This window comes from Myiozetetes cayanensis, unplaced genomic scaffold (assembly GCF_022539395.1).
Source record: "Myiozetetes cayanensis isolate MyiCay16 unplaced genomic scaffold, myiCay2020 scf18, whole genome shotgun sequence".
NCBI classification, from domain to species: Eukaryota; Metazoa; Chordata; class Aves; order Passeriformes; family Tyrannidae; genus Myiozetetes; species Myiozetetes cayanensis.
In genome coordinates this window covers 16,745,664-16,772,655 of record NW_026087389.1, presented here as the reverse complement: position 1 = coordinate 16,772,655, position 26,992 = coordinate 16,745,664, and the positions used below count along the sequence as shown (strand labels likewise).

Below are 26,992 nucleotides of genomic sequence, written 5' to 3'. Positions count from 1 at the left end.
CCAGTGAGCTAAATTACTGTTCCTACAATCTGGCAGGCATCATCCTTGGTCAGGGTAGTTCAGAGGCAGGACTAAGTATATTTTTGCCTCTAATTGTGCCTGGAAACACTAGATATTTTCTGGAAAGTAACAGGAATAGAGTAGAAGTCAGTGCTGTTCAGTAAGGGAAATCCCCTGTGAAAGACAAATATTTTTCCAGGGATTACTGCAGCCTTCCAGCAGTTTTCCCTCCCCTATAATAAACTCCGTCTAGATTACTACACTGAGGTATTAAAACCTTGTTTTAAAATGCTGTGCTGTACATAGACTCTGGACCTCAGTAGAGGGGAGGGAATGATGTTTTATACCAAGGAAATAAGATTTAATTTGCTAATGTTTTTTTAATTGAGTTGAGTGCTCTTTATTTCACATAAAATTGCATATATTTCTGCTGTAACACTTCATGGAGAAAGACAGTGAATAACTATGGAATTATTTATTGCTTGACCATGAATAATTTCCCTCGTCTTGGTTCTGTTTAAATAAAAATAATAATAATTAATTCCCGTACTGCTCATTCTAAATGAATTGGAGCATAGGATTTCATGCATCTGCTGAGGCTGCTCCTCAGTTTAGGAGAAGGCACAGCTTCAAAACAACCCTCAGGGTTTGTTTTTTTCTGGTACAGAAGGTCTATGAATGAGGAGCTGGCTGAGTTTCTCCTTGTCTTATCCCCTGTTGGTAGCTGACACATGCTAAAACATTGATAGCTGAATAGAGATTATACAACACTTCATGGAAGTATTTAATATTTAATAATTATACAACATGATTGACATGTAATGTGCAGAATAACAGAAAACTGTGTAGGCAGTTTGAGCAGCTGCCCTTGCACACACTGAATGGGGAACGGGACTTAAGTCACCTGTTCAGGACTGATTCTACTGCAAAAGAAAGACACTGGTGGTGAAAAGTACTGCTCAAGGCCTTTATTTGCTCAAGTTCTCTACACCACCAGGACTCTTAACATGAGTAAATAAAAGGTGTTGGCCCCAGAGAGTGTATGTGCAACTCTGGGGTGTTGATATGGGTTTGGTGGGTTTTGGAGCACAGTGGGAGGATGAGATAGTAGAGGGCAGGCTCTTTTCTCTGCCCTCTGTTGTGGACGGTCTGAAATCCTCTGGTGGCACTGAGTGCTGTTCAGGTGAAAGCTGATGGGCTGGTTTAGAGTGCTTTGTGAGAAAGGCTGATGTGGGGAGCAGTAGGAGCAGGCTGAGTGTGAGCTGTGTTCACTGGGTGTCGTTCCCCCTGCAGGATGTCGGAGCTGATTGAGAAGGAGACTGAGGAGTACCGCAAAGGGGACCCCGACCCGTTTGATGACCGGCACCCGGGTAAGAGTCCTGAGCGGGTTGGGCAGCACCAGCTCTGTCCCAGGGAATACCTCGTAACTCACACTGAGAGTAAACATGTGCTGACTGCTGATCGAGGTCTGATGCTGCCTTTGTGCTGGGTAATGATGCTCTGCGGTGCTGACAGCATTCCACAGTCAGTTTGGGGATAGCAGCTGAGTATTAATCCTGGCATCCTGAGGCAGGTAGATGAGTGTTTCTCTCTTCCTCCCGCAGGCCGAGCGGACCCGGAGTGCATGTTGGGGCACTTACTGAGGATACTTTTCAAGAACGATGATTTCATGAACGCGGTAGGTTTGCTCCAAGAACTGCATCTGTCGGTTCCTGGCACCACCTCAGGGCTTTTATCTCTTGTGTGCTGTTTATCTCAGTACTTGTTTAGTATTTATTTTAGTGGTGTCAGGACCATCTCTTCCATAGCGGTGGTTTTTAAAATGGGTTTAAGAGCAACTCATTTGCCACTGTTAAAGTCACTGAAGGAAAAGGGAGTTGATGAGCTATTGGAATGTGTGTAGCAACAATTAAATTTGTTCTTTTCAAGGTTTATCCATCTCTTTAAAGAAAATGTAGGTCTTCTAATACAAGTACAAAACCATAATTTCTTTTTGTAATGAAAATACCACTAATTCTAGTGCCCTGTTTCTGAATACATGGAAATGCTGGGCTGCCTGTAGGAGCAGAGTGGTATGTGTTAGCTCTAGAAGACTCAGGCAGAGAATTAGGAGGCAGGAGTCTTGCTTTCCTCTTACATTTCTATACTTTAACGTGACTTAATAGCTAGATTTCTTGTTATCCTGGCATCCCTGCAAGCACCTGTGTCAGTACACATTGCTGTAAGGATTCTGACAGATTGCTTGCATGTAGCTCGGTTTTAAACTGCAAGTGATAAGCAAATATAGGTACAATTAAAAATGTGCTGTTTCTTACTTTAATTTCTTGTAGCGATTATCTTTTCATGTTTACACTGTTACTGTCACAGTTTTTTAAAGCATTTGCCTTTTACAAAGGAGTTCAAGATAAATATTTAGTCAGTGAAAAGCAGATCAGAGGTTCTCTGATTGCTTCTCTGAGAAGTAATTTCAACTTCTGAGGCAGTGAGGGAGCACGTTGAAGGCTGGTTGTGTCAAGATCCAGGGCTCAGACTGGCATTCCTTGCCTTATCGCTTTGCTGCTGGGGGAGCTGTACGGCTTTCACGGCTCTGCTTTTGGTCAGAGTCTGATTTCAAACCAATGCTGTTCCTGATCTTCTCCAGCTAGTGAATGCTTATGTGATGACAAGCAGAGAACCTCCACTGAACACTGCTGCCTGCCGACTTCTGCTGGATATCATGCCGGGGCTGGAAACTGCTGTTGTCTTTCAGGAAAAGGTATCACCTTGTGCTAAGGCTTGGTTTTCAAGCTTGCTGTGTTGTGTACTCCAACAAGTCTTCCCGAAGGAGAAATGAGTAAAAAGCCCTGTTGAAATCCTGTCCCTGGGAGGACAGTCTGTTCGGTCTTACTAATGGTTTGGGACTTGCTAATTTTACCATATCCAGTTAATCAGATCTTGGGTATTTTACAGCTTTTTAAGGTGTAATCTGACTGATTCAAACAGGAGCTGGAACCTAATGTAATGTTTTGGGAAATGTTATAATTTGAATTGTTACTTGACAGGCCTGTGAATAGAGCAGGCTGTAAAGAACATGGAGGACTTGGAGTAGGAGTCTTGCCCAGTAATCCCCAGCTACAGCAGAGCGATAGCGCGACTAGAGCTGAGTGATAAGCGAGTCATACTTTAACTAAGCAGTCTAAAATCCACATGCTTTGTGGGGATTATCTGGAACTGTGATGGACAGCTGACTCAGACTTCTGGATGTTGACAAGTGGGTTGTTCTGAAGGAATTCACTGAGAGTTGAAAGTGAGGAGAAAGTGAATTCCACTTCTGAGCCACAGTTTCCTCTTCTGTAAAAATTTGTTTTTCTAAAGTTTGCAAATCAAGTAGTGCTTTATATTAAAGTTCTAAATTAATTTCTTTATTATTGAAAATATGGACATGGATGCTAAAGTGTGATAAAATAATAATTTTCTCCCTTTGCAAAAGATTTAATTAAATTTGAGCTCTTTGTGATCTGTCCAAAAGCTAAGGCTGGGAGACCTTAATCCAAAAAAATTTAAACCCAGAACAGTAACTCCCCATTTTTGGAGAGCATAGCTATTTCCAGAGACTAAAGCTCTCTGTAAGCTGAAATTAAATTAAGTTTTGCACTTAAGAACTGTTTTCCTTTTGACTTGAGAATATCTAGAGCTCTGTTCTGGCACTTTGATCTCCTGTACATAGGAGACTTCAGGCTATCCATTGCATGGGAGTGCTGTTGGGATCACAACGAGGCCCTCTAGCGACCAAGGGATTTCACATCTCATCAGTTAGAATTTTTTTAAATTACATAAGAGCATTTAAATAATAATGCAATTGTCTTTACATATATAACAGGCAAGTCTTTAAAAATCTATAAGCTGAGAGTTCTCATTGAAATGTGAGTCTTACTAATTATTACTTTTTTTCTGATCTTTTATTGTATTGTACCTCTGATTCAAATTATGTGCAAGGTTCCCATTGTGGTGATGATGTGTTCCTGTTTGATGTTTCAAAATCCAGTAGTGATTTAGAGGAAAAAAATAGTCTTTCATCCTAAACCATTTTCTTTTTAGATAGGTGTTTTAAATTTAGCCAAATTCCATTTTACTTAATGTAAGTTCAATGTGGCTTCTTTGAAATCTGCTAAATTGCTGGAGATTTCTATTAGTGAGACTACCAGGAGCTTTGAGCTCCTTTGTTTGGACTAATCAGTTCATGCCTGTAGTGTTTTGCTGCTTCCTAGGAAGGACTTTGACTGGACACTTCAGAAGGCTTTTGCAGGTGTGCAAATCCAAATACCTGATGCCTGGGAATAGTTTCATGCAGCTTAAAGTGTTAGATTTGTTTATTTAATTTCTTTGTCCCGCATATTTTTATCCATTACACGATTGGTAGGAAACCCAGCCTGGTCATTACTAGAGGTAGGGAGAATTGTTCCCAACCAGTACTTTAACTGGGACTGAGAAGTTGAAGGTGAAATGTAACTGTTGGAACTGCTTTCTGTTTTTTTCTCCCTTCTAGGAGGGCATAGTTGAAAACCTCTTTAAGTGGGCCCGGGAGGCTGATCAGCCACTGAGGACCTATGCAACAGGGCTGCTGGGGGGAGCTATGGAAAACCAGGACATCGCTGCAAATTACAGGGATGAGAACTCACAGCTGGTAATCATCTCTCAATCACTTCCCCTTTGTAGAGGGCCTTTGTTTAATTTTTATTTATGGGGAGCTCACATTCATGAGTTTATATACGGGTCTTAACAGTGGTTGTGATAATATCTGTAAGAGTTAGTAGCTCATGGTTTCCATCCTTCCCTGATGGTGCATCTGCTGGTTGGAGCATGTGGCCTGACCATTCTCTTGTACCAGTTGTGTTAAAATTGCCACTGGGGAACCTAAGAAGTCAAACACCTTACTTTTTAATCAGACTCATAATCCATAGTTTCCTTAAAGAAAAATTTTCAGCAGCTTTACGTCTGTAAATCTTGCATGTTGTGATTTACCCACCAGACAAGGGTTTTAAAATAAGAGGTAAGTCAACATGGAGACTTATTATGGTGAAAATGCATTCACTGCTCTTCTAATCTTTAAAAGTAAAAGCATGACCTTTGGTTTCGGGGACCTGCAATTTACCAAAGCTGCTGCTTTGAAAGGGAATATTGCCTTTATTCCAGGCTAGGCAGAGATGATGGAAGGAGGCTGCAAGCTGCTCTGTGGTTCTGTTAACACCAGTATAGCTCATCTGCTCTTAGTGGCTTTCAAGCCACTTCCTTCTCACGCAGGAGACTTGGTGTGCTGCTATTTTAGAATCAAAGTAGCTGTAGCAAAAAGGGTTTGAGTTCTCTTACTCACTTTGAAGTGGTTATTTCTCTGGGCAAATGTACACCACAGTATGCTTGGCAATTTATACTGTGGAGTGGGTTTTACGTGCTGATAACAGAAAACACGGCTGAGGTGAGTTGCATGATCAAGGCAAGAAGCGTGTTCTCACCAGTGCTGCTTCTCTCAAACAGGTGGCTCTGGTGCTTCGCCGGCTGCGGGAGTTACAGGTCACTGAAATGACCACAAAGCAGGAGAACAAGCGGCCCAGCCCTCGGAAAGTGCCATCGGATCCTCTGCTGCCTCTCGATGAAGAGGCTGTGGATATGGATTACGGGGAAGTGACAGTAGATGGAGAGCAGGAGGAAGTTTCTGGTGATATGGATATCTCCTTTCATCTTGATTCAAGTCACAAGACCAGTAGCAGAGTTAACTCTGCTACGAAGCTGGATGATGGGCCACTGAGGAAAAGCAAATCAGGGAAACAGCACGAGAGAGACGGCTTCCGGAAGGCCAAGCAAAAGCTGGGCTTTTCCACCTCGGAACCAGAGCGGATGTTCGTTGAACTGTCCAACAGCAGCTGGTCAGAAATGTCCCCGTGGGTGATTGGCACTAATTACACACTTTACCCCTTGACTCCTGCCATAGAGCAGAGGCTGATTCTGCAGTACCTGACTCCCTTAGGGGAGTATCAAGAGGTGAGCAGATGAGGGGGGGAGGAAGCACCAATGTGCTCCAGTTCTCCTGACAAAGCTGAGTGGTGTTGTGGGGAAAAATCTGCACAATTGTTACGTTGCTCTCTGATATTTCCTGTTATGATTAAGATAGGTAACCTTTCCTGACTGGCTGATGACTTCCAGATTGATGAAGTCATTAGTTTGAGTATTACTTGGTAGGTAATACTCAAACTTGAACCTAGCAGGTGTGTGGTCTGTAGTTGGAGCATGGCACTAGGGATTTAATTCCATGTTTCTGTTAAATGTGGTGATTGTTTACATGACACAGGGCAAGTCACTTTGTTTGAAACACAGATTTTTTTCCTATTTCCTATGGGGGATGTGATGGACTCCTGCAGTTAAAAGTCTGAGAAATAACTTGAAATTCTAAATGAAGTGGTTTGTGTAACCTCTGCAGTAGTTCTGATGACAAGTGACAGGGCAGGGCCCACGTTATGCAGATGCTTTTGAGAACTGATATTACTTAAATGGGCAAAGTAGCGTGGCTATGTCAGATTTACCAAACTATGTTTCCTTTTTTCTTTTTTTTTTTTTTTGAGGTGGTTTAGCTTAATTTGTAACAGAACAAAGCAACACAGTGTTGCTTTGTGATATACATCGTGTGTGCACATGTGTGCCTTGCTTCTGTGAGAGCCAGAAACCATTATCCCCCTAACACCCTGCATGCTGACTGGATTGCTTCATGTGCCAGCAATAACAGGATACAAAAATAGGAATTAATAGCATAAAGCTGTTGCAAAAGAATTATGCAAAGGGTTTTGGTTTGTTGCCCTGCTCTCCTGTTTTTTCTGTTCAGTTGTTGGGGAGTTGTCTTTGCACAGATGGAAGGTGGAACCTCTCTCCAGGGTGGTATCTGTGTGGACTTCCATAGCCGCACTTGAAGGAGAGGCTTAAGATTTCCGTGTGGCAGCTGCCATGCACCTTGCTGCAGTCAGCAGATGTTTTACAAGAGGTCTGTTAACCTTTATTGCTTCCTATGGATGGAGCTGGTTACCACTGACCTCTCATAACAGGTATCTGCTAATAGGGGGAAACTGGGGGTTTGAGAGAGTATAAACCAAAAGAGACCTTGTGCTTCCTGTGAGACATTCAGCTGGTGTCCCATTTTTATTTTCCCAGCTCTTACCCATCTTTATGCAGCTGGGGTCAAGGGAGCTGATGATGTACTACATCGATTTGAAGAGAACCAACGACGTGCTGCTCACTTTTGAAGCCCTTAAGGTAAATTACTTTCATAATACATAAAATATATCATAAATGTTGTAAAAATATTCAGTATGTGCCTGCTACATGTCAAAGGCAAGTGCTCACCTTCTTTAGGCCCGTGTCTTGCAGCATTCCCTGGGATTGGAATTGGTTTTCACTCAACTTGAATGCATTGCAGTTTTGTTCTTAGAACTTCCAAGTATTCAAAATGAAAAAACAGAACAGGGAAGAGGGAGTGAAAAGATCTTAATTGTGCAGGAAGTCTCGTTAATTTCACCTGCTTATCTGAGGATGATAAAAAATCCTTCTTCTGTCAACTGCTTGTTTTCCTGCTGCCCTTAATGGTATTCCTGAGTTGTTCCACTGCTTTCCATCTCAAGGGACTTTTGTGAGGGGTAAGAAGCACAAGTATCTTACTCCCAGAAGCCTCAGTATGACATTTCTGAGCTTAGTGTTTGAAATACAGTAGTTTTGTGTGAGTAGTCTTTAAGGTTGCTTCCCGAAGGTACAAAGCCACATAAAATAATCAAGCCAAACCTGCAGTGCAGCAGCACAAATTAAACTTTTCTGTGTGTTCTTTCCCCTCTTTCACAGTCACTTCTCAGCCTCTGATCCTCCAGTGTCATCTTCCTCTCTGTAGCTTTGTCATTTGAGAATTTATTTCCAAGGGGCAGTGTTCCTACAGATTACCTCAGTTGGGAGTGGAGTGGGGTTTACAGTGGTCCTTACTGTTTCCTCTGAAGGTGCTGGTAATATAGAAAAGTAATGTGCAGTACACTTCAGTGCAGCTGCAGACTTCTCTTAAATTGCCTTTACACTTCATTTTGTATAATTCTTCTTGTCAGCAATGTGACAATAATCAATGTGTGAATGGGAATTTAAATAAGTCTTAGTGATAATAGAAAGTGAGTGAATTAGAAAAGAATAAGAAGACCTTAAGGTGGCTTGTTGGATAATCTGAGTTGCTCTTCTATTCAAGATGTGTAAAATGAAGTGCTAGTGCCTTTTTTGCTTTTGTCATTGGGATAAATACTACATTCTGGGTTAAATAGAATGGGAGGAGGAAATGAGGTGGCCAAAGCATGGAGCACTTGCTTTTTCTGCTGTTCTTCTGTGGGTTGGAGGTGGAACTGATGACAGTTTGAAGAATTACAGTCCGCTTTTGTCCTTCCTTAGCATCTGGCATCATTGCTGCTGCACAACAAGTTTGCAACGGAGTTTGTTGCTCATGGAGGAGTGCAAAAGTTGCTGGAGATTCCTCGTCCTTCCATGGCAGCAACGGGGGTGTCCATGTGCTTGTATTACTTGTCGTACAATCAGGATGCCATGGAGAGGGTAAGAGTCGTCCTTGTCCCGTAACTGCAGTGATTCCATCGGTTCTCAGTGTTTCTGCCTGTGTTCAAACAGGGAATAAACATCTCCGAAGCCAAAAAGCAAATCTGTGTGGATGATGCTAGTCTTTCATTGCCAGATCATAGGCTCTGTTAGTCTCACAGGGTTTGTTTGATTTTTTTCACTGATCTGGAAATGGGAATTTTTGTTTCCTGTCTCAGATGTCCCAAGTCAAGCTGGGAATAACTGATATTCTTCCTCTGTTTGCTTCTCATAGAGCCCTCGTTCTCCTCGGAAAAATTCTCTTCAGCAATCTGTTTGAAGTCCTCCTCAAGAATGTTCTTTTGCTTTCTAGGTGTGCATGCACCCCCATAACGTGCTTTCAGATGTGGTGAACTACACCTTATGGCTGATGGAGTGCTCCCATGCCTCGGGCTGCTGCCACGCTACCATGTTCTTCTCCATTTGCTTCTCCTTCCGTGCTGTCCTGGAGCTCTTTGACAGGCACGATGGCCTTCGGCGTCTGGTTAACCTGGTGAGGCTTGTGGGGAGCAGAGTTTTAGAGTCAGGGTTTGCCTCCTTTGCAGTGCAGCTGTGCAGAGTTCTTTTCTCCTGTTTGGTTTTGCTTGGGGTTTTTCCTCCTCAGTTCAGATGAGGTGGAGAGGTTGGGTGAGTTTTCTAAGCAACACGAACGTGGATCCCTTTATCTTTATTTTTTTTTATTATTATGAGTATTGTCTGGAGACTTGCTACCCTTTGGGAGCTTTTTGGTGCAACTGCAAGGTTAAGCAGTGGGAGTCCAAATGTTTCTCACCATTCCACATACAGGTGCAGCATTGCCATGCACCCTTTTGGATGTGGATAAATCCAGCCTTGTTCCTGGAGAGGTACAACTGTTTGTGTGCTGTGTAACCACGGTACCTTATGGGCACAAATTACACTGTTCATGTACAAAGGCTGGAGTATTTGCAGGGTGTTGCTGTGCAGTTCTGCTGCTTGGGTTGTGTCTAACTTGGGGACGCCAGTGCTGCAGGGTGTAAGCACGCACTGTGTTGTGCCATATAATGCCTGCCTCCAGACCTACACCGATGGAACTCTGGATTTCTTTCTTCACAGATAGTGGAGAGGGAATGGTTCAATTTGGGCTCACTGTTTCCCAAGCAGATACCCTTTTGTGTTCAATCAGCCTTAGTGAGCTGTGGGCGGGCTTGTTTGTCCTGTACAGTAAACCCAGTGTGTCTGGGTTTAGTACAACTGCCGCTGAGAGTTGTAGATGTTTTTTTTTCCCCTGAAGACTGAGCTGATGAAACCTTTTTTTTTCCCCCCACCCAACCTCTTTCTGAAGATAAGCACTCTGGAGATCCTAAACCTGGAAGACCAAGGAGCCCTCTTGAGTGACGATGAGATCTTTGCCAGCCGCCAGACGGGCAAGCACACCTGCATGGCCTTGCGCAGGTACTTCGAGGCTCACCTGGCCATCAAGCTGGAGCAGGTGAAGCAGTCTCTGCAGCGCACTGAAGGTGGCATCCTGGTCCATCCACAGCCCCCCTACAAGGTGAGGAGCGTGGTGCAAGCTTTTAACGTGGTTGTTGCATTTTTCAAGCAATCCCAGGCTGCGGAGGTGTGTGGATGTCTTTTGAAACCAGTGGAATAACTAAGCAGTGTGCAATTTATAGGGATTTTTTTATTTGTACTTTTTCCCTGACTTGTGGAAGGACACTGCAGTAGGAAAGTACAGGAAAGCCCTTGAGGTTCATCTGAATTACATTTGATTAGGGTTCCTGCTCATCTGCTGTGGTTCCCTTTCCATTTCCCAAGAACTTAAAGGGTATTTTTGTTACTTGTAGTTTTTGTTTTGTTACTTGTAGTTTTTTCTATTCTTTTAATCTCTGAAAGGCGAAAATCTGTGTGTAGAGAGGTACATAATGTTGAAAAACTTGGAAATACGTTTGATTTATTAATGATAACTGAAATGTGTCTTTTGGACACCATTCTTTTTAGAAATTACCTGGGAGATCCAGATAGATTATAATCCATGGTGTCGGCCATGAATTTTTTTTTCCCTGATTTTTCCTGGTTTTGTTGATTTGTTTTGTTTTTTAAACTGGATTTTATTGCTGCTTGTTTTGAGGGAGCACATTCACCTGTGATTTCTGGTTTTATTTATGGTGATTTTCTAGAAATATTGAGATAAGAGAGATACAAGGATGTTTTTGCTTCTGCAAAAATCAGCTATTTTCAGTAACTAAAGAAATGTGTATAAGCTGTTGTCTTCTTGTGTAATTAAAAAATATTGAAAGGCAAGAAATAGTTGGGAATTTCTCTTTTTTTCTTCAGTGTGTTTTGTAGTCAGAACTTAAAGACTGTAATTGAATATTTTTAGCAACCTTTTTTAATTTTAGCAAAAATGTGTTTTGAATGATGTGTAGTGACTACTACATTAGTAGTTTAAAAGCAGAGTAGAATTTTAGTTTAATGTAGCTTTTCTTCTTAAATTGGCCTAAGCTTTCTAAAACTGTAAAGAAACTTAAAGGATATTATCCTTAAGCTTATTACAGTGACAGTTGCTGTATTCTTTAATAACTGGGGAATAAAACAGAAAGTAAATACTTAATCTGCAAGAGACAGTGGTAGTCTAATCTTGTAAATGCAGTTTTCAGTTAAATCCCAGCAGTGGGGGATTTGATGTGTGAGTTTGTAACCCTTGTGATCTCATGCTTTCCCTTCCCTGCAGGCCTGTTCATATACTCATGAGCAGATTGTGGAGATGATGGAGTTCCTGATTGAGTACGGTCCAGCACAGCTCTACTGGGAGCCAGCAGAGGTTTTTCTCAAACTCTCTTGTGTCCAGCTCATGCTCCAGCTCATTTCCATAGCCTGCAACTGGAAGACGTACTATGCAAGGTGAGCAGTTTGCTGTGCTGCTGTACTGGAGTGCAGCAGGCTGTGGCTCTTGGGCAGGACATTGCATTTCTAGATTTTCTACCCCGATAACATTTAAAACAGGCACATCCTGGTTAGTGCTGTTTGGGCCTGTGCTGTGTGAAAGTTAACACTGTGGAAGGCAGAACTAAAATTCTGAGGTAGAGAGAGGGATGTTAAGATATTTCTGAAGAGCCAAAATGCCTCAGGCCTTTGATTTCTGAGAAAGCAGCATCATAGTTTAAACAGAGTTCTGTGCCACTTTTTATCTGTCTCAAAATTTGTTTACCTTTTTGTTAGAGAAAGGCTAGAAAATGTTGCAGATAGGGGATGAAATCAAGACATATCTTAATCATAGAATGAAGTGGACCAGGACTCCCTCCTTATTTCTACTGCCTGTAGGAGCTCCTTGCCTAACTCAACCCGAAAGCCTTTGAAATTTGTTTTGCTTCTGTAATTCCCTCCCTCCCTCTCAGGTTACACTCTCCTGGGTAGTTCCTGTTCTCCTGTTTCTTACCTTCTGCAGCTCTTTCCTAATTGCTGCCTGGGTTAACTCCTGCCTTTCCATACAGGCTGACAGACCTCCTCCTCTTTTCTTGAAATGTTCTGCTCTCTCATCTTTTGCTGATCATCCCTTTTCATCTTCCACACACCCGTGTCTCTCTTAAACTGGAGCTTAAGTTGGTGCTTTTTTCCCTATCACAGTTGTCTGTTTTGCTGCTAAGCAGTTTCCCTTGACTTCAGAACAGCTTCCTTCCTAGCTGACTGCTGACAGAGTATTTTGGACAGCAACGTTTCCCAGCTAAGATACAGAGTTAGAATAGATTTAGGAGCTTAATTTAGAATGCTTTTGTGGATAAGTCTTAACATTCTTATTTTTTTAAATACAATATTATAGTGCTTTTAGGAGCCTGTGGGCTGTGTGGGATAAATGTTGGCAGACTGCAGGCAATGGTGTACATGTGAGTGCTGCCTTCTGTGGAGAGCAGCCCTTTAGGAGTGGAATAAGCTAAAATCAAAAGGCACCATCAAATACAGCAGATGTGACTGCTTTAATTCCATTTGTTGGAGCAGAGTAGATTGAATGCTGTTTTATGTTACTGAAATAACTCTGTGCATGCACCTCCAAGAAGTTCTTCTGTTGTTCTCTTCCAGGAATGACACAGTACGATATGCTTTGGACGTACTGGCCATCCTGACTGTGGTTCCTAAAATCCAGTTGCAACTGGCAGAACCTGTGGATGTGCTAGATGAAGCTGGATCTACTGTTTCCACTGTGGGTAAGCTGAATATGGTCCTGATGACTTACACATTCATCAGTTGATTTCTGCTATGTGGTTTTTGGCTGGTTGTTTCTCACCTACAGTCAGACAAGGGTTAAAATAATTCACATACTCAGAAATACTGCCAAGGATGCAAATTAATGGGAGAGTGGACTGTGATTAAAACTGTGTCATGATGAACACTGTGTTGGGTTACAAATCTGGCGATACATCTTTCTCTTGTACTTGTTTTCAAGAGCCTGTTAACAGGTGGGAACAAATATACTTTTGTAATGGGACTATTAGGTTTCCTCAGTTTCCCAGAAATTTAGTTCTCCTGGGGATATGGCACTTGAGGGTAACAGTTATTGCTGTGTGAGTTATGCTGTAACTGGCTACCTAGCAGGTTCAGTATGTAAATCACTGACATGTGCCTGGATCAGATCCAAGGCTTATGCATTAACTGCAGCCTGATTTTTATTCTTTTCTTTTCTTTTTTTTTTTTTTTTTTTTTTTTTGAGAAAAGGAAAAAGGCTGGCAGAGTACTAGATGTGGGCAAAAAACAATTTCTTTTGCACAAAAACTTTCTGCAGACAAATACCAATTCTTTGAGGGTTTTGATCTTCTGAAGCAGATGTTAAACTAGCAGGAACACTTGGGGAAAAAAAATAAACCCAAAGTTTCATTTTTGCCTGACTCCTTTTAGAAGTTGTGATATGATTTTTTTTTTTCCCCCTCAGTGCCATGGTGTTCTTTTTTCATCTCTATGTTCACCTTGTGTTTACACAAGAGAATTGCTCTGTGCAGTAAGAATCAGAGTGTGCCTGTGCATCTCGCTCTGGTCCAGATATCTGAGGTTTTGCTCTCCTGGGCCATGCCTGATCACCCCTTCTAAAAGATTGTTTGACTCTCTGCTTACTGATGATAAAGCAGAGGAGCAGCAGTGCAGAAAAACATTTTGCCAGGGAGGTAGAAGAATGTCTCAGACTAGTTAGCGGAACTTCAGAAATTTCTAGAAGGAAGAGAATTATCAACTTCCTTCAAATTCATTGGAAGACTCCCTTCCTTGTCCGATCGACTGTGTAGGATACATTTTGAAGTACTAAAGAAACTATTTCTTTCCCTCACTAGGTATTAGTATCATCCTTGGAGTTGCTGAGGGTGAGTTTTTCATCCACGATGCCGAGATTCAGAAATCGGCCCTTCAGATCATCATCAATTGTGTCTGTGGGCCAGATAACCGGATCTCCAGTATCGGGAAATTCATCTCTGGAACTCCTCGGCGAAAGCTTCCTCAGGCCCCCAAGAGCAGCGAGCACACATTGGCCAAGATGTGGAACGTGGTGCAGTCCAACAACGGCATCAAAGTGCTGCTGTCGTTGCTGTCTGTGAAGATGCCGATCACCGACGCCGACCAGATCCGGGCGCTGGCCTGCAAAGCCTTGGTGGGGCTGTCGCGCAGCAGCACCGTCCGGCAGATCATCAGCAAGCTCCCCCTGTTCAGCAGCTGTCAGATCCAGCAGCTGATGAAGGAGCCGGTGCTGCAGGACAAGCGCAGCGAGCACGTGAAGTTCTGCAAGTACGCGGCGGAGCTGATCGAGCGCGTCTCGGGGAAGCCCTTGCTCATCGGCACCGACGTCTCTCTGGCTCGGCTGCAGAAGGCGGACGTGGTGGCCCAGTCAAGGATCACGTTTCCTGAGAAGGAGCTGCTGCTGCTGATTCGGAACCATCTCATCTCTAAGGGCCTGGGAGAAACGGCATCCGTCCTCACGAAGGAGGCTGACCTGCCCATGACTGCAGCGTCTCACTCGTCTGCCTTCACCCCCGTGGCGGCCGCTGCCTCTCCCGTGACCCTGCCTCGCACTCCCCGCATAGCCAACGGCATCTCGGCCCGCTTGAGTAGCCACACTGCTGTAGGTTCCGCCGCCACCTCTGTCCATGCTCAGGCAAGGCCGTCGGCATCCCAGGGTCCACCCGCCCTCCCAGGCCCTTCTTATGCCAGCAACTCTCCTCTGATTGGCAGGATTAGCTTTGTGAGGGAGAGGCCGTCTCCCTGCAACGGCAGGAAAATCAGAGTGTTGCGACAAAAATCGGACCATGGCGCCTACAGCCAGAGCCCAGCTATCAAAAAGCAGCTGGACAGACACCTTCCTTCCCCACCCACGCTGGACAGTATAATCACAGAGTACCTTAGGGAGCAGCACGCCCGCTGCAAGAACCCTGTTGCCACCTGTCCCCCTTTCTCTCTCTTTACTCCCCACCAGTGTCCTGAGCCAAAACAGAGGCGCCAGGCGCCAACTAACTTTACCTCACGGCTGACCCGCAGGGCAGCCTTTCCGAAGTACGGAGGGGTGGATGGTGGCTGCTTTGATAGACACCTTATATTTAGCAGGTAAGGAAATGTTTCGTGGTCCCTCTCAGGATGTGCCAAAAGGCCTTACTTGGATTCAGGCTGTGCAGACCCACAGCAGAGTATCCTTGAAGACAAAAGTGTTTTAATTCACAGTGACAGTGTTTTGATTCACAGAACCTTGAAAAGCATGTTTGGAAGTTGTTCTGTTTGTCCTTACTACTGACCCTTAGTACATAAAGCACACTTCATTTTCAATATCATGTTAATTCATGAGCAACATTGACTGCTGAAGCTCAAAGCTCTTTGTTCTCCTTTGGAAGGTAAGTATGTAACACCAGTTTTCCAGGAGAGTGTAGCAGAGCCTTGAGGATGGTTGGCTGACAGATAAGCAGGACAGTGGAACCCATACTTTGCTCTCGCAGCTCAATCTTCAGCACTGCAAGTTGCTGTTTTATGTGGCCTTTCTTTTCTGAAGTTAAATTGGAAGGTGATGTAAAATTTATAAAAATAAAGATGACACATTCATGAAAGCATCTTCCCAGTGAAACCAGTGTCACTGTGGGAAGTTACACTGGCAGGAGGTTGTTTGGCTGATGTGCCACGTCTTGTATTGAGTGTTTCAGAACAGTTAGTAGATATTTTTTTTTTTTGCTGGCTGTCTGTACTTATCCAGGTGATGGCATTACAGGGTTTCCATCAATCCAACTTTGAAGATGGACTCCAGGTGCTTCAACTTAATGATGTGCTTTTACAGAAGTACTAAATAGTACTAAACAAACCCTGAAAGGTTCCAAACACTGTTGTAACAACTCACTTGAGCACTAATCTTACAATTGACACTTACCTTGCTCTAGAAGAAAGCTGTAACTTTTACTTACATGATTTTTAAGGGCTGGATTTAGTATCACAGCACTTCAGTTTTGCTTTTCTTCTCTCTTTTGGGTGACTCATTTATTTTTGCCTTCTCCAGGTTCCGTCCAATTTCTGTGTTCAGGGAAGCAAATGAGGATGAGAGTGGCTTTACCTGTTGTGCATTTTCTGCAAGAGAACGATTCTTAATGCTGGGTACCTGCACGGGGCAGTTGAAACTCTATAATGTGTTCAGTGGACAGGAAGAGGCCAGTTACAACTGCCACAACTCTGCCATCACGCACCTTGAGCCATCCAGGGTAAGGAATACCAACCTGTTCTGATTTCTAAAAATTCTCACTGAGTAAAGCCCTGGCATGTTTTGGGCCCATCTGGACATTTACATCGAAAATGCACCTACTGGCTGGCCTGCAATGCCTGTCATTGAAGTACTTGTGATAATTACATGCTCTTTCTCTTGTGAGTTCTGCAATTAATATTTTTCTTTCCAAGATGATAGAGGAGATACACAGTGGCTGTGTGATATGTATGTCTGCAAGTGGAAAAAAGCTTAAACTGACTATTTAAGATAAGCATGAGATAAAGTGTCAGAGTTTTCTCTTTGCTGGAGAAAGAAATCTTTTGGGGGATGATTCTAGGAAGAAATAAGATGCTGATTTATAAGCAGAATGGACTCCACTCACAGGGCATTAACATTCAGGCATGGATTATTCTGTGTTTGTCTGCTTTTAACTTCATAGATATTCCCATTGTTATCTGTAATGTGTTATTTTGTCTGCCAAGAGCTCTTTATATTATATATGGTATTAGATACCTAGATTTTTATCCCTGTAGGAGCAGTTTATTAAGCACAAAGTTCCTACACTTATCTTATAGAGGTAAAATTATAACCTGAGTTTTCCCTCTCTCCTCCTTCACTCCAATCTGGAAATCCAGGATGGATCTTTATTGCTGACATCTGCTACGTGGAGCCAACCTCTGTCTGCGCTGTGGGGAATGAAGTCTGTCTTTGATATGAAGTAGGTGTACTCTGGTTCAGCTGTGGGATATGCTGCAGTTAGAGCAACAGCTTGATATAACAAGAAACTCTGAAAAACAGAATAGCACAGATCTCATAATGTCTCTTGTGAAAAGTAAAATGTGCTCCCTTTCTTGTGTTAGCATCTTCCCTATTTTATTGTGTACACATAGAGTAAATTTTAACTAAGTTCTAACTACCTGTTTAATGCAAAATAGATCAGTAAAATCACTGTTGCTCCTGAAGGCAAAGAGATATGTTTGTCTTTTTATTCTCATGTTTGTAAATTACCTTGACAGTCCTTCTGTAACCAGTTCAGAATTTGACTAGCAGTGGTGATTTGCATTGGGACATTTTCAGACCCGACACAAGCTATTTCAGTCCTGGATAAAGCTATTTAAAATATGTTTTGGTATTTACAATTGCTCCTTTCCATTAAAAAAATGGGTGGAAGGCTCTTCATTTTTAAAAGGTTTGACTGTTATAGTCAGCTGTTTTGGTGTGACCTGTTTGGGGCCATTCTTCAGAGAAAAGGCCACAGGAGGCTCAGGCCTGCGTGTGTGTTTGAATACTCATGATGCCATTCATTGCCCAGTCCTCTAAACAGTGTTGTGTTTATGGCAGACCCTGTTGAGGACAAGTCTGTGAATTTGCTACTTGTGGTTTTGTCACTGGTCTGCTGTAAAGGCTGTGTCTGTAAGAGATTTCCCTGAAGATGCCGCTGGAGCATTTGAACACTGTCATTTCCACAGTCAGTGGAAAGGAGAGTGTTCTCTACATGTTCAGTTTTCTCTGTTGTTGAAATCAGTGCTGGAGGTGTCGGGGTTGTGTTTGGTTCACGTAGAATCTGCAGTTCCTTGACTTTTTTCCTGCCTCTGTGTCCAGGCATTCCTTCCCTGATGACCACTATGTGGAGTTCAGCAAGCACTCTCAGGACAGGGTCATCGGCACAAAGGGAGACATTGCACATGTAAGTACCAGGAAAGCTCATGGTTGTGAGGCTGTGACAGGAATATAATCCTCCATACAATCTGCTTTGGTTTGTTCACTGGAGAGAGATCATGCAGGGGTTTTTTTCCTCAGAAGTTGCTTTCTTTGCATGATTTTTCAGTAATAATAATAAAGTTCTACTGTAAACAGTTGCTCAGTCAACAGCTGTGGGAAACGACCTATTTTAAGTATCCTTCTTTTGCCCTCCCAAATTTGCAGCTTGTTTTTGAGTAATTTAATTTTACCACTATATTTTCAGAGAATGCTGCTATGGTTTTTGTGTGAATACCTGCAGATTGGACAGCTGCAGGCTGCAGAGAGGTTCTGCTGCTTCTCAGTGCTAATTTGCATTTGTTGTAGGCACTGTCTCTCAGAATATTTGCATAAAAAATAGTAATGAAATATAACTTAATCAAATTATTCATAATTTTACATGTTACTCTGATTGTTTAAGCAAACTCTCCACTCCTACCCAGTTTTTAACTTGGATTTAGCTGAAAGTCAGATCAGTTTGTGTATTGTGTTTATCTGGTAAATAGATTTGTTTTCCAGTTGTAGAGAGTTTGAACAAGAGCTTGGCTCTGAAGGCTTTTACAGACCTAATTTATCTGAGGAGATGATCATAAACCCTTTTTACTAGTTAAAACCCTTTTTATATTCCAACAGTTTGTTGTGACAGAGCTCAGAAAGTTGCCTTTCTGTATAGATGCCAGGAATTTTAATTCCTTTTCTACAGTTTTGTTTTGTTTTTGTTTTTTTTTTCTCCCCTCACCGTGTGCTTTGGAGTTTTAATGTTTGTAAATACCATCTGCTCTGAAAGCAGTTCCATTTCTGAAACAGTTTTTGGCTAAGTGGTACCTTGTGACTGCAGCTTCCCAGCCCACTCCTCATAGCAGGGTTAGTTTCCTTGGAACTCGTCCTGATTGTAGTAAACCTGTCAGTGAACCTGCAGTACACTGAGTCCTGGCCAAAACTTGGGAGACTCAGTTCCAGCTGTGAAAAACTCTGAAAGGGCTGGTAGGAAGGGTGATTTATGGAATGCTGTCTTGTGAAAGGGGGAATGGGGTGATCTTAGACACAAATATATTGCAAATTGTGACTAATCTTTTTTTTTTTTTTTTAATCTAAAAGATCTATGATATTCAGACTGGCAACAAGCTGTTGACTCTGTTTAACCCAGATCTTGCCAACAACTACAAGAAGAACTGTGCCACCTTTAACCCCACTGATGATCTTGTCCTAAATGATGGTGTCCTCTGGGATGTCAGATCAGCACAAGCCATCCACAAGTTTGACAAATTCAACATGACTATCAGTGGTGTTTTCCATCCCAATGGGCTGGAGGTCATAGTCAACACTGAAATTGTATCCTTTGGCCACTGTGGTAACTGAGGTGCTGGGACCTAAGCAACTGGTAGATGAATAAGTAGCTGTTTGCAGAATTTGTATTAATGGTCTGTGTTACACGTTATGTGTGGTAACTGGAATCTCTGAATCAAGGGAGTAGGGACTGTCAGACAGATTACTAATTTAAATCTACATTCTACCTCTGATACAGCCTAGGGAAAATACTTGAGAGAGAGAGAGAGAGAGAGCAAGAGAGAACTTTTTTTTTAATATACTCCATCATACCTCTTCTCTCTTCCCATCCCTTACCACGATCAACCTTGAAGCTACTGCAGTAACCTCTCGTGACTGGGAATGGCATTTTGAATAAGAGCTTTTTCATTTTGAACACATGGAAGGGAATTGTGGTGCCAGAATCCGACTCTGTTTCCATCATATTTGCAAGAAAGCGGTGATGAAGTTTCTTGAACACAGTTAATCATGTCTTTGCCACTGTGTTGGAAAGGGTTTGTAAACTTTGTTTGTTGCTCCTTAGCCTGTGTTTTTTTCAGTGGGACCTCCGGACTTTCCATTTGTTACACACAGTACCTGCACTGGACCAGTGTCGTGTGGTCTTCAACTATACTGGCACAGTGATGTATGGAGGTAGGGCTTCTCAGCATTACATCACTCTCCTTGGTCCCCTCTTGTTTGAGATAAGTAAATGCTTATTCAGTGAAATTGGAAGCTTCAGAGTCTGACCCCAGGCCTTACTGGCATGTGTGAACTGGATTTTTTCCAGGATATTCATGCTACGTGTATTGCTGACGAAGACAGTTTTCTGTAGCATCAGCAATATCACAACTAATTTGTGAGATTAAAAAGCAACCTATTGTATAATGGCAGATCTAATGATGCTTGAGAAAATAATTTTGGCCTCTGTATTAGTTTTGATAATCTGTAGTATCAATAAAGGCAGCTCTGGAAGAGTAGATATTAAATGGGTCTTGCCAAGCTATTAAATGTGAAGAAAATTCCTGGCAGAGTCTGACCTGATCTTAAATTGATTAATGATAGTGACGAATAGAAGGCAGGTTTGTGGAATAATCTTTCCTTGTATTAGCTATGTTGCAGGCAGATGATGAGGATGACCTTCTGGAGGAGAGAATGAGAAGTCCCTTTGGCTCTTCTTTCAGGACATTTAATGCAACTGATTATAAACCCATAGGTAAGAGAGGAGCAAATAGCTTGGTCTGGAGGGTTGAAAGGTTATTGCAAGTTCTGCTCAGTAACATTCACTTCTTCTCTCCTTTGCACTTGTTAGAAAACAAACTGCTGTGGCCTGTTCTGATTAAAGCACAAGAGCTGGGTTTAACACTGAAATAATTTCAGTTATCATATCCCATTCAGTGTCTGATTGTCTTATTTGCTAGTGTTTAGGAACTCTGGCTTTATTTTCCTTTCTTCTTTCCAAGTAAGGCATAATCTGAGATAGGAGATTTGACCAGGATGGCAGTGGTCTTATTGCAGAAAGAGCCCTTTCTTCAGCTCCTGGAGCTGTGCTAATTACAGCTATGAACATAAGCAAATATGGCTTTTGTTATTGAAATTGTGTCTTTCGGTTATTGTGACACAGGTCACAACTCAATCCCTGCTTGCCACCTATTCTGAAAGATGATCTGTTGTTTGCTGTGCTTGGGAAACCAATAAATGTACTATCAAGGGAGGATGCTCTGTGCAGAGCAGGTTAAGAGTTTACATGGCTGTTTTCCACAATATTCTCCAACATTTCTATTCTTTATTAAAGGTTGAATTAGTTACAAATGTTCATTTCACTTCTATTTCAGCTGTTCTTTCTTGTCCCAAGCTTGTATTATCTGCTTTTACACCTTTTTTTTTTTCACTGAGAATTAAGTAACCTGCAGTTAACCACTGAGTTTTTGTGATGTTTTCCAGCCACCATAGATGTAAAGAGGAATATCTTTGACTTGTGCACAGACAGCAAGGACTGCTATCTGGCTGTCATTGAGGTAAAGCAGCTAACAATAAACTCTGGCCTCTGTAGCTGTAGTTTCAGTGCAGTGCTTGTTTGGTTTTTTTTTTTTTTTTGGGGAGTTCCTGCTGTTAAATTCATGTTCTAAGCAGTGGTGGTGTTTTAATGATGATAAAGGTGCTGTTAGTTTTTTGTTTTCCACCCACTGCAGTCCTATTTTGCTGCCTCTCATTCCTTAAACTTCCAAACACAGTTGCTTCTCTTTTTCAAACTCTTCCCACTTTATAATGTGCAGAGGTTTTCCTTCTCAGGAGCATAGAGAGAAATGTGTTTTTCCTATGTATAGCAGTAGTTTCCTATTATTGCAAATTGAAACGTGTACTGTGCCAAATAACTGGGAAATGCAATCTTTGTGGGGCTTCCCATGGAACTTTTCTGTGAATCACTCTTATGCTCTTTTTACATTTGTCTTCCTAGCAACATCCCACAAGCTAAGGCTTGAAGGAAAGATTACTGAGTGAAACTTTTGGCTTGTTAGGGATCCAGTTCTTTGCCCAGTAATATGTTGTCAGGACCCAGTTTCTTGACACCTGACTATACATATGTAGTGACTGATTTAACATCCTGTCGACTTCAGACTCTGAACCACTGATCCTTACAGACCAAAAGAGCGAGTCAAGAAGCTGTAGCAGGACAAACTTCACGTTTAACTACTAAAGTTGGAAATGGCAATGTTGTCAGACCAAGAAAATTTTCTTTTATGGGAGTCATTGGAAATGCTATTACAGGGAATGTGGTTGCTGGGGTGTCACTGCTGTCTTCTGGAACTGTCTCTATATGACAGCTTGTAGCATCCTCTCAGTGCACATGGTTCCTTGAGACCAAAAAGACTCGGTTTTAGTGCTAATTGTGCTGCTGCTGGTAAATGGGAGAGAGGGATTTTGGTGATGTGATTGAGATCAGGTGCAGCATTGAATATGAAAGCTGAGTTTAATTCCTGGGGCTAACTGCTGTGTGGGCATCTCCCCTCCAGAATCAGGGCAGCATGGATGCCATGAACATGGACACGGTTTGCAGGCTGTACGAAGTGGGCCGGCAGCGTCTGGCAGAAGACGAAGAGGATGAAGAGGAAGATCAGGTGAGAAGCACAGCACTAACCTGGGTGTGCAAGGGTAGCTGTTAGGCCTTGACAAGTGTTCATTTATTACCCAGAAAGTGCAGAGGCCTCCTTTGGTCTCGCTTAATGTGAAGTAGATCACTTTACTGCCAGTGTAAACTCAGGCTACCTACACAGAGCCTGTGTGAACAGTAACTTTGTGCACGGTAAACTAACACAATCATTATAGTTTATTGATTAATTTCCTTGATATTTCAATCTTGGTCAGAAGCTCTGCTGTTTGTTCTGCCTTTTTTTTTTTTTTTTAATATCTTGACACCCAGCAGAGACAGTAGTGCTTGAGGTTTTCCTTTCTTCAGTTCCAAGTCTCATATTTGGGCATAACTTGTCACCGGTTTCTGGATGAGATGTAACTTGTGGCTAATGCAGTAAAACTGCACAGTACTTGTACACAGCAAAATGTTTTAAGAATTTTCAAGAGGGCTACAGGTTTGCACTGGGATGTGTTGGTTTTCCTTCTCAGATCAGCTGTTTGATCTCTGGCAACTTGACAAAAGAGCTAAGAACTGCAGTAAGTGCCCCTCGGGTGCAGCTGGTAGTTATAAACACAGTAGCACAGAGTGCTTACTACAGTATAGTGAGAATTAAAATTTGTAGCTTTTTGGGTGTCAGGTGTTTTGTGGGTTTTCTTTTGAAAGGCAAAGACCTTGTGCTTCTATTCCCTAAAGATTTCAAATGCATTATCCTTTGCTCTATGCTGTCTGCATTCTAGTAAATGATACATTGGTATCTCCTGTGAGAAAAGCTGACTTCACCTTTTTCCAAAGAATGCCAGAAGGTAATACTTTTTTTTTCCAGACTCTGTGGAAAGCTGGATTTCTGATACCCTTTCTGTGTCCGAATCTTCCCGTTGCTAGGTTAAAACTTGTACTTGCTAGTTCAGAAGACTGCAGGTCCCGGGAAAGAGTAATTTTCTCTGCAGTTGGTTGTTGTTATTACAATTTCACTCTTAATTCTGAAGATTGGGTGTGTAGTTTGTGTCCTGGCCTCTGAATGTGCTACCAGGTTGCATTTGAAGTCTTGGCATTCTTTTGAAATCGTTGGTCATTGTTTCTATCCCTAGACTGGATGGATTAAAAGAGTGAAATTTTTTTTGAAAAATAGAATTTCTTGGGAAGCAACGAAAAGGGATGAGAGATTACTCCTCCTTCCTTCCTTTCTACTTCCTCGCCAGCCAGTGCTTGCCTCAGGCAATCGTTTCTGTTTTTGTCTCTGCTTCCACATTTTTGTCCACTTTCTGTATATTTTTGTAAGCTAATTCATATTTTCTTTATAAAATTTAAAAAAAAATAGTAGCAGAAATGGGTTTTGCATTGTGCAATGATTAACCAGCACTGTTTTGCAAAATCACTGGTAAGTGTTGACTCAAGGGGAGATCTTTGTTTGTGTAAGGCAGTCAATGGTTCCAGGCTGTAACACCGGGTACCCAGCAGAGATAAGGGGTCTGTCACCCATCAGGTGTGACTGGGGACACTTCCTGTCTTACAAATAGGGGTGGCCCCGGGCAGAATTTAAATGTTCTGAGAGGTTTTCTGTGAAGTTGATGGAGTGTTCAAACAAAGCTGCTCTGGGATCAATTTGCAAGCTAAGAGTGACTAATTGATCTTGCATAATTGCTGGGGTTTATGGTCTCTATTTCTGGGATCTGTAGATGTTTCGTAGATAGTAACTTTTAGGGATGGTTGCAATGAAGTTTCTTTAAAAAGAGATTTGGTGTTAATATAAACATTTATAAACCCAAACTCAATTCAATCTGTGTATATTTAGCAAAACATAAACTGATGTTTTGCTCTCTGTCCTGTAGCTGTTCCATGCTGTTCCTTCAGGTTTGTTCTACCTTTAGGCTTACAAAATACAGCTTTTGTCTCCATAGAGACATCCAGCATTGAGCTAGAACGAGGAGAGGTTTTCCAGAAGAAAGATGGAATCCCTCTGGCACACTTGTCTGGTGGGACCAACGAAAGTAATTTGTTTCCTGATGAAAGGATTTTTCTGTGTATACATAAGACCACACATATGTAGGGGTTCACCACTTGTCTAGTTAGTGTCTGTGATTTAGAGTTTGAAAAATTGGTTATAACCTTTGAAGCTTTTTGGGACTTCTCACAGGGATTTTAAAACCACAACCACTTCTGGCTGAAAGAAGATGCCTTCTGATCTTTTTCTTGAAAATGGTGTGGGGGGAAATCCATACAAATCAACATGAATGTGGTATCTTTTTGGTCAGGGTTTTTAGAGCAGATACTAATCTGTTTGATCTCTGTGCATTCACACCTTGACTTGGTGTATATTTGTATTTTTCTATCTGACCCACTGGGGTCCATGAAGGCCCTTTTTTTGCCTGTACAGAAGGTAGTGAGTACTCAGATAGAAGGATATCTGGTGAGCAAGCCTAGCTCTGAAGTCATGTATCCAGAATAAAATTGCTTTAAAAATTGTGCTAGACAAGTTAAGAACTGTGGAGAAAAATACCTGCCTGGCGTTTTTTTTTACTTAAAATTGTAATACCTCATGATGTCAGTTCTGACAAATGCCAGATGATAGCTCTGTGACAGGTTTTTGAAAAGCAAGAGACTGAGCATCCTTAAAATGAACCTAGTGGAGATATTTGGTCTGCAGATATCTTTCAATTCCTTCTGTAATTTAAGAAACAAAACTCTGTTACTTCTCCTTTCTCAAGCCAAATCTTGGAAGATCAAGTGATCTTCTTCATAAATTGCCCTCAGATGGAATGCTCAGGCTGACCCAGCTGGTTTGTGTGTGGTGCTGCCGCAGTAAATGTTTGTGGGTTTATTGGCAGTGCTGCAGAACAGCACCACTGTGGCTGGGTTCTTCCCTGGTGTTGTACTGCCCTTTCCTGGGAGGTGTCAGGAAAGCTGCCTTTCCCTGGGTATGGCCAGCAATCCAGAGCTGTTGAACAGAACAAATGCTAAAGGGCGTGGATATTCTGTGGTCTGTACTTGCTGTGGTAACTGAGGGGAAGTGAAGATGTCTTGTGCTTAGCAAGAGTCCATTTGCAAGCTCTTTTGTTGGGTGTTTTACTCCCTTGAACTTCCATGAGTTTTGTGTATTATCTCGGTGCTGGGTCCATCAGCAACTGACAGTCTCACTCACAAGTGTTTGCAAAACTATATTCAGTCTATGTGAAATATATAAGGGTTTCTTATTTTTCAGTCTGGCAGCAAATTCTTCTTCCTCCTATATTTGCCACTGTTTTGATACACTCCTTCAGAGTTAGACTTAGCAAAAATCTGTTGTGTGTCTGAGCTACTGGTACAGATCCTAGACCATCTTTTGGTTCTTAGTTTGCTCTATTCTTACCTATTTTTCTTTCTTGGCTGACTAGGATCCCCTGTTTCACTTGGTAATCTACTGTCTTCTGCAGTGAGGCAGTCCAGGGATTTCAGAGGCTAGAAAAGAGACAAGAAATATGAAGTGGTCAGAAAAGCTAAACCCAGTGGAACTGGCTGAACACAAAGTAGACTCAAAACTGAGCTCCGGATAACGTGATCTTCTGAGTGGGTTTGGGGATTTTCAGTCTGTACATTTTTACTTCCCTGTTTTCATTTTGCTTTCCATGTTAGTGGTTTAAGGCCTGTTTTTTCTCTCTCTGCTACGTGTGGGTGATACATCTGTGAGGCTCAGGTAGCATTCTCAGTTATTGTCATGCTCAGGGAGATTTATGGCTTCAGCAGCAGATTGCTTCACCTAGCTGTCCCTGTCCTATAAAGTGTGTTCTACTTCTTTTGCCAGAACTGAAGAACTGTTAATTATCCTGCAGTGCTTCTGGGCTATCCAAGTGGTGATGGTAGGTGTGTAATTTGTCTTTTTGCATTGGTTTAGAAAATTCTAGGTGATGGGAAATGAGAGCTTTGGAGACAAGGCAATAAAGACTCGAAAGACAATCACTATTCTAACATATGGTTTAGCCAGGATGGGGAATGTTTTCCTCAGCTTTCTATGATATCTTTGTGATCCCAGTTTCTACTTTTTTTTTTAATAAGGTTCCCCCTCTATCTGCCTGCAACAGCAATTCATCTGTACTTTTATTGCTGTTGTTTTATATGGTTGGTTTGGGTTTTTTTCATGTGGATATTGATTTGCTGGGGGAAAGACCCCACAAACCTTAATCCATGTTGGCACAAGTATTTGGGACCCATCAAACCGTGGTGGTGCTTTGCCACTACAAGCTGACTCAAATGATTTATGTCATCAGGGACCCTTAATTAAGGGTCCATTTCAGGAGCTGTTCCTGTAACATTGAAAGATGTGGTTTGATTTGAAATCTTGCTCAAGATAAAGTGGTTTACAGAGTAATAGCTGGGAAGTATTTTCAGACAAATGTCTCAAGCGATAATAAATATGTGTTTATTGCACACCTTAATAGGAATCTTTGAGTTAGTTTAGTTGCAGCCCAAGTAAAGAGTGGTTTTTATCAAAGACCTTTTTACAGAACAGATACATCTTTTGAACAGGCATCCTCCAAAAC

The 26,992-nt window shown here is 42.1% G+C and overlaps 1 protein-coding gene across 1 annotated transcript in view; it reads left to right on the top strand.

Annotated features, from left to right (window-relative positions):
• The window catches only part of DCAF1 (DDB1 and CUL4 associated factor 1), a 47,409-nt gene that overhangs the window by 7,705 nt on the left and 12,712 nt on the right, over positions 1-26,992 (top strand). Inside the window, exons 3-22 of the mRNA XM_050312865.1 lie at positions 1,294-1,370; positions 1,605-1,678; positions 2,642-2,755; positions 4,526-4,663; positions 5,512-6,015; positions 7,174-7,275; positions 8,437-8,595; positions 8,948-9,127; positions 9,938-10,147; positions 11,327-11,496; positions 12,670-12,794; positions 13,908-15,168; positions 16,100-16,298; positions 16,936-17,018; positions 17,903-17,987; positions 19,139-19,372; positions 19,906-19,999; positions 20,457-20,561; positions 21,290-21,363; positions 22,360-22,464. Coding sequence (XP_050168822.1) covers positions 1,294-1,370; positions 1,605-1,678; positions 2,642-2,755; positions 4,526-4,663; positions 5,512-6,015; positions 7,174-7,275; positions 8,437-8,595; positions 8,948-9,127; positions 9,938-10,147; positions 11,327-11,496; positions 12,670-12,794; positions 13,908-15,168; positions 16,100-16,298; positions 16,936-17,018; positions 17,903-17,987; positions 19,139-19,372; positions 19,906-19,999; positions 20,457-20,561; positions 21,290-21,363; positions 22,360-22,464 — 4,093 coding nt within the window. The remainder of the gene's footprint in view (positions 1-1,293; positions 1,371-1,604; positions 1,679-2,641; positions 2,756-4,525; positions 4,664-5,511; positions 6,016-7,173; positions 7,276-8,436; positions 8,596-8,947; positions 9,128-9,937; positions 10,148-11,326; positions 11,497-12,669; positions 12,795-13,907; positions 15,169-16,099; positions 16,299-16,935; positions 17,019-17,902; positions 17,988-19,138; positions 19,373-19,905; positions 20,000-20,456; positions 20,562-21,289; positions 21,364-22,359; positions 22,465-26,992) is intronic.